We start from the raw sequence: 6,824 nt of genomic DNA, 5'->3' as shown, positions 1-6,824 counted from the left end.
GCCGCTGCACCGCCCCGGAATGGCCACCACTGCCTCAGGTCGGTGGCGCGGGACCAGAGCCCAGAGCATCCTTACGCGCCTCCACGCGGGAATCTGGCGAATAAGCCAGCTCTCCTGACTCCGGACTGTGCCTTCCCAGGCTCTAAACTCGCGCAGTGCCAGGATGGGCCCCTCGAGTTTCGCCCCTGCTTCCGACTCCAGGCTCTGAAACAGCGCGTAAAGAACCGCGGACTCGCGCGGACCCGGGCGCAAGGACTGTCGCCAGTCGCAAGCCACGAAAGAAGGAACTGGGGCTCCAGGACACGTGCCACCGGCTGGACTAATCTCAGCGGCTGCGACCCAGGCGCGCACTCTTTGCGCCTGCTGGCGTGTGTGAGATACAAACTGGCGCGCTCACAAGACCACGCCCCGGCTGGGGGCCGTAGCACACACCCCCCACGAATGTCCTCATTGCCGGTGGCCCAGGATGCCCAAAGGAATGGTACTCAAATACCCCAGCCCTGCCATCCCCAGCTCCCCATCCCCACTCCCTGCGTTCTTACAAGTGACAGATTCGCCTAATTGAACCGTTGTGGGTCATCCTCTGGAACCGTTGGACGACACATCTCCACGCTTCAGTTCTTCATGTTTTAAATACATATTTAACGGATGGCTGCAGAGCCAGCTGGGAAACAGGCGGATTGAAAAATAACGCCCCAGAAGGCACGAGCTGGGGGCAAGGGGGAGAGCCCGCCTGGCTTTCTGGTGTAGACGGGACTGTAAGACTTACCCCCAAACTGGGAGCAGTAACCTGGGGTTTTGTTGGTTTATTTAGTAACTTTGCTGTTTGAAGGTGAATTACTACTAGCCAAGTTTGTCTGTTGTTGTGTTTTTAAAACCGTGCATACAAATTAAAAGCTCCCAAACAATGTAGATAACCAAGAGGCTGATAACACCCCCTTGGAGAGAGGGCTGGGGCTGAGTCTCTGCGGCTGCAGTGTAAAAAGCACTAGTAGGGTCCTGGATTTGAAGAAACAAACCTCTGTGCTCAAAATGTATGGCTGTGAGAAATTCAACCACGAGAAAATGTCTGAGGGTAGGGAGACGGGCCCCTACTATAAAGTAACCACCAGAGCCCCCCATCTGCAGTTCAGGCAGAGGTGCGCAGTAAAGGGTTGAGTTTGTTTGTTTGTTTGTTTGTTTGTTTTTCCCCTGTAGGCTTGCTACAGACACAGTCTCTCGATTTTCCCATCTGTAAAATGGGCGGAGGCGTCGGTACCACAGAACTACTTCAGTTGGGCGCTTTCCCAGATCGGATTTAGTTCCTCGGAGGTCAAGGATTTCCAGGTTTGGGAGCCAGGCCGTGATTGGTAAAACGCAATGGATCTCGGCCACAACGGGTTGGATCCCGCGGTCTGGCCCGCGGTATGGAGAAGTCTTGGCCCAGGTTTGAGACTTCTTTCTGCAGACAAGCCAACTTTGCCCCTCTACGCCACGGCGTGGTGACCGCCACAAAGATGGTGCAGAAAATACCGTCCTCTGGTTCCCGGTGCTGCGAAAGGATGCCTGACCCTGGGCTCAACTCTCCGCCTGCGTTAGCGCGGTTTCTCAGTGCAAACGCCTCGTCCTGGCGTCTGCGCCATCGTCAGCTTCATGAAGAAGGCGATTTCTTTCAAAGCCCCGTCTTGGTAGCGGGTCCCCTGTTGCCTTCCCCGCCTTCCTCCTCGCCAGGCCCGGCGCCCAGCTGGGGGCGCTCCTGGCCGCCGGCCGAGCTTCAGCCGCCGCCACCTCTCAGAGGCGCGCTTCGAGGGCAAAGAAAGTAGGAGTTTCGTGCCTGGTTACCGTGCACATTTAGGGCTCAAAATGCCCACGTGCTGATGAAACCCACGAAGTGGGAACAGGTGGCGAGAACACACACACACACACACACACACACACACGGGTGTGGGGAGGGAGGAGACTCCAGCCCAGCTCCCGAGTAGCCAGGGTTATCTGCGAAGATCCCCAAGGTCCCAACGCCTTGGGCATCAGGCTAATTTGTGCGCGCAGCACCCCCGCGCACCTCCTCCCCCAGCCCGACTCTTCGTTCCCGTATTTTATTAGAAATTTGACAGTGTCCCCTCTCTCCCTCGGTCCCAACCGCGGCGCTCTGCATTTCCCCCGCCAGCCCGCCCTCCTCCTCCGGCTTTGCCTCTCACTCGCCCTCTCGGGGTCCACGCTGCAGTCCCTCCGGTAAGACTCTCCCTGCCGCGGGCGCCCATTGGCTGAGCGCTGGGAGGAGGCGTGTGCCGGCCCGGCGAGTTTCATTGAGCGGAATTAGCCCGGATGACATCAGCTTCCCACTCCCCCCACCCACCCCCACCCCGGGCCTGCCCAGCTCATTGGCGCGGCGGCCCCTCCAAGACCCGCACATTGTTCCCCGCCCCCGCCGCGGCCACCGTCGCCGTCGCCGCCGCCACCCGGCTATAAAAACCCTCCGAGCGGGGAAAGGTGCGGATGCTCATTATAGACCGACGCGACATCGGCGCCCGGACCCGGTTCTCGGCGGCAGCCTTGGGGACCGAGCTCCTCTAACCGCATCCGCAGTAAGTATGCCCGCCCCTCCCAACCCCCCGTCCCAAGTAACTCCAGCCTACACCCCAGGGACAGAGGCCCCTCACTTCGGCTGCTACCGGGGGAGCTCCGCTAAAGTGGATCCAGATCCCTCCCCTACCAGCCAGTTCTCCTGAGCGGCTTCGCTGCCCTGACCCTCCCCACGCTCACCGCACCACCCCTTTTGCTCCAAAGCGAGAAATCGGGGCCACAATAGCGGTCTTCTGTCCCAGCACCAGTCATCTGGGCGAGCCCCCGGCCCGCCCCAGGCTCAGCGCGTGGAGTCTGGGCTCCGTGGCGGGCGCTGGGTGCGCAGGTCTGTGAACGTGTGTTTGCCGAGCGGTGTCGATGGAGATAAGGTGGATGCGTTTGAGGAACCAAATACTTCTCTATTTAGATCTCCACCCTTCCCAAAGAAAAGCCCTCACTTGACACTTTTATTCCAGCCCTGGAGATCCAGCCTCCTCATTCTTAGTGTGTTAGTCGCTCAGTCGTGTCCGACTCATTGCGACCCTATGGACTGTAGCCTGCCAAGCTCCTCTGTCCGTGGCATTTTCCAGGCGAGAATACTGGAGTGGGTTACCATCGCCTTCTCCAAGACATCTTCCCGTCTGAGCCACCAGGGAAGACCTCGTTCCTACCAGAAGGCATAAAAACCGTAGAATGCCACCCTCCCAGAGGAGCGCTCCATCCTCCCTGGATTAAACAACCTGTGGATGAGAGCGGCGGGGAGGCGGTAGGGTGGGAAAGAGAGGTAACTTAAGCTTACCTGCATGCCAAGGCCAGAGACAGCGAGGTGGACCCGAAGCGAACGGCCACCAGCGCCTGAACCCCGCGCTGCGGTGCCGGCGGGAGCAGGTTCTCTCTCTCACTGACCCCAGGGCCGCTCGATCTCGATTTCGATCTTCTGTCTCTTTTGTGTTTCTCTCCTCCTCTCTTCGCAGTAGGCGTCCTGGAAGCTCTGAGGACCCAGGGAGGGGAGGACCCCGCGAAGGCTGCAACGATCCCTCGGGGCCATGGACTCGGACGCCAGTCTGGTGTCTAGCCGGCCGTCGTCGCCGGAGCCCGATGACCTTTTCCTGCCGGCCAGAAGCAAGGGCAGCGGGGGCGGCGCCTTCACGGGGGGCACCGTGTCGTCGTCCACGCCGAGCGACTGCCCGCCGGATCTGAGCGCCGAGCTGCGCGGCGCCATGGGCGCGGCGGGCGCGCACCCGGGGGACAAGCTTGGCGGCGGCGGTGGCGGCTTCAAGTCCTCCTCGTCCAGCACCTCTTCGTCCACGTCGTCGGCGGCCGCGTCGTCCACCAAGAAGGACAAGAAACAGATGACGGAGCCCGAGCTGCAGCAGCTGCGCCTCAAGATCAACAGCCGCGAACGCAAGCGGATGCACGACCTCAACATCGCCATGGACGGGCTGCGCGAGGTCATGCCTTACGCGCACGGCCCGTCGGTGCGCAAGCTCTCCAAGATCGCCACGCTGCTGCTGGCGCGCAACTACATCCTCATGCTCACCAACTCGCTGGAGGAGATGAAGCGACTGGTGAGCGAGATCTACGGAGGCCACCACGCCGGCTTCCACCCGTCGGCCTGCGGCGGCCTGGCGCACTCAGCGCCCCTGCCCGCAGCCACGGCTCATCCGGCGGCCGCGGCGCACGCGGCACACCACCCGGCCGTGCATCATCCCATTCTGCCTCCGGCCGCCGCGGCTGCCGCGGCCGCCGCGGCCGCCGCCGCGGTGTCCAGCGCCTCCCTGCCCGGCTCCGGGCTGTCGTCGGTCGGCTCCATCCGGCCCCCTCACGGCCTGCTCAAGTCTCCGGCGGCGGCGGCGGCGGCGGCCCCGCTTGGGGGCGGCGGCGGCGGCGGCGCGGGCACTGGCGGCTTCCAGCACTGGGGCGGCATGCCTTGCCCCTGCAGCATGTGCCAGGTGCCCCCGCCGCACCACCACGTGTCGGCCATGGGCGCCGGCAGCCTGCCACGCCTCACCTCCGACGCCAAGTGAGCGGGCCCGGGGGCAGACGAGTTCTGGCGAGCCGGGAGGGTGGGAGCCCCGAGGCTGCGTGGGGGCGGGGGTGGGGGGAAGCCGGGACCGGCCGGCGCTGGGGCCTGGGAACTCAGTCTCAAGGAGGAGCGCCGTTCCGTGAGCTGGGGGTGGGGGGCAAAGGTGAGGACTCCAGTACCCGGCATCCGATGCAGCAGAGGAGGCGTGCGCTGAACCGTGGGCAGTGAGAGGTTGCATTTGCTCTGGGACTTGGTTCAACCCTCTCTGGCTTTAAACAGCAGCGCTACTCCCTTGGACATCCTTTTATAAGAAGGCGCAGCTATCCGCATCCTGTCTTTCAACCCTCCCTCTCCTGCCCACCCCCCAGAACCCTAGGAAAGAGGTGATTCTAAAAACTGCTTTCCCTACGAACTCGGCCTCATTCGGCCCGGGCAGCACTTCGTAGCAGCGAGGAGGAAGGCAAGGAGGGGAGCGTTGGGGACTACCTCGCCTCTCCGGGCGGGTAGGAGACTCTGGAGCCGCAGTCCAGAAGCGGCCGTCCGGACTCGCCCTCAAGGGTCGTCCCCGGCCCAGGGACTTACGGTCGTGTCCAGTCTCCGTATCTGGATAAACCCACAGCGGTCTCGGACTGTTCCTCCCTGTCGCTCCTAATTGGTTTGGGGGTTTGTGATTTTCAAAGGTTTGTTCTTTTTCAATCGTGCGATCAAGCTTTATAGACAGTCAGAATAGAACCACTTGTGGATTGTTAAAACCTACAACTGTCGACTTTGGGTGCGGGTGTTTTTTTGTTGTTGTTGTTTTGTTTTAGTTATTTTAAAATAGAATTTCCCTCCCTCCCCCTTCTTTCCGTCTCGGAGCACAAAGTGGTTTGGTTTCCTACCTGGCTGGGGAGTCATTTGGGTACCCGAGGATTTGACAGAAATCAAAGGATGTTGCTGTGACTATAGTTTGGGTTATTTGGGAGTTCTGTTGATTTTTTAGTTTTTTTTTTTCTCTTTGGAATGTATAAATAGGTCAATAATGAGGTAAGTGCGTGCTGCTAAGCTGATTGCTCACGTGACTGCCACTCCCCCCTTCCCCCCCCAGCCCAAGCCGGGTTTCTTCTATATTGGTTTCTTTTTGCTAGCTTAACACGAATGACAAACTCTTTCCACGTGCTTCCTCCCTCCGCGCGAATCGCCTCGGCTTGCAGAGTTGCAATATGGGCTTCACAGCGTCGGCCACGTAACATCCCGTCTCCGATCGCTGCCCCTTGCAGAGAGTGTATCATCTGTTTTATTTTTGTAAAAAGATAAAAGTGCTAAATAATATTTATTACTTGTTTGGTTGCAAAAAAAATGAAATAAATGACTGTTGAGATTTTAAATAAAATTTAGAGTAAGTCGGGTGTTTTCCAGCCTTGGGGGTGGAAGGAGGTGTGGGGAGCCGCCTGGGAAAAGCGGGCGGCGGGACTCCATCCTTCTGGGCTGGATTTGGGGACCGCTCCGCTGGTTTCGTCCCGGAGAAAGATTAAGATGGTTGTTGGCCCATTTTTCTCCCCCCTAACATTCTCTTTAAAATACGTTCTGAGCACCTCCTCGGCGTGCTCCTCACTTGTTTTTATTTTTATTTTCTGACGCCTAACCTGGAACTCCTTTTCTACTGGGTTGAGAATTAGGTTCATTGAAAGGGAAAAATATTCCTCAGTGCAGCGCCGAACTTTGGGCCTCCCGGGTGAGACCCGTGCCTCTGGCTGGGAGTCCGGGCGCTTAGGTCCCCGTGTTCTGAAGCGATTCCATTTTCTCTCTGCTGAGAGGCGGTTGTCCACCCGCACCCGTCTGCGGACCAGCGACGCGAGGCCCTCTCGGCGGGCATCGCCACGTGGTTCCCGGCAGAGCGCTGCGGGCGCTTGTGGCGCGGGTTCCACTCACCCTTCGCCCCCTTCCCTGCGCTACGCACTGCCTTCCCCCGGGTCCCCCACCGGCCTTGAACCGCAAAAAGTCAGGTGCTGGGAACCGCCCGCCTGGAGCCAGGCTGTCTCCAGCCGCGCTTTGGTCTCTCGCTTCCTAACCCTGACTCCCGCCTACATTTTCTCGCTGCTATCGGGTTCCTCACAATCCAAAACTGCAAGGCAAATTTAGGACGTGGCTCTTAAGAGAGATTTGGGGATAAAAGTTAAAAAGGCTTCGGCCTGTCCGGATCAAGGAAGAGGAGAGAACGTTTTGCCATCTTCCTGTTCTCCGGCTCACAGCAGAGAATCCGTGAACGCTGCGAAGT

At 59.6% G+C, this 6,824-nt stretch overlaps 1 protein-coding gene across 1 annotated transcript; it reads left to right on the top strand.

Annotated features, from left to right (window-relative positions):
- Positions 1–2,479: 2,479 nt before the first annotated feature.
- Positions 2,480–4,568, top strand: OLIG2 (oligodendrocyte transcription factor 2). The gene is made up of 2 exons (XM_061134296.1): positions 2,480–2,564; positions 3,516–4,568. Exon 2 carries the CDS (start codon positions 3,588–3,590, stop codon positions 4,566–4,568), a length of 981 nt encoding a protein of 326 aa, XP_060990279.1. The 5' UTR covers positions 2,480–2,564; positions 3,516–3,587.
- Positions 4,569–6,824: the final 2,256 nt, after the last annotated feature.

Source organism: Dama dama, chromosome 31 (assembly GCF_033118175.1).
Source record: "Dama dama isolate Ldn47 chromosome 31, ASM3311817v1, whole genome shotgun sequence".
Lineage (NCBI taxonomy): Eukaryota > Metazoa > Chordata > Mammalia > Artiodactyla > Cervidae > Dama > Dama dama.
The sequence above is the reverse complement of the archived record's forward strand: the minus strand, read 5'-3'. Positions and strand labels throughout refer to the sequence as shown.

Excerpts from the sequence above, each read along its gene's own strand:
- OLIG2 (XM_061134296.1), top strand. The coding sequence starts at position 3,588 with ATGGACTCGGACGCCAGTCTGGTGTCTAGCCGGCCGTCGTCGCCGGAG.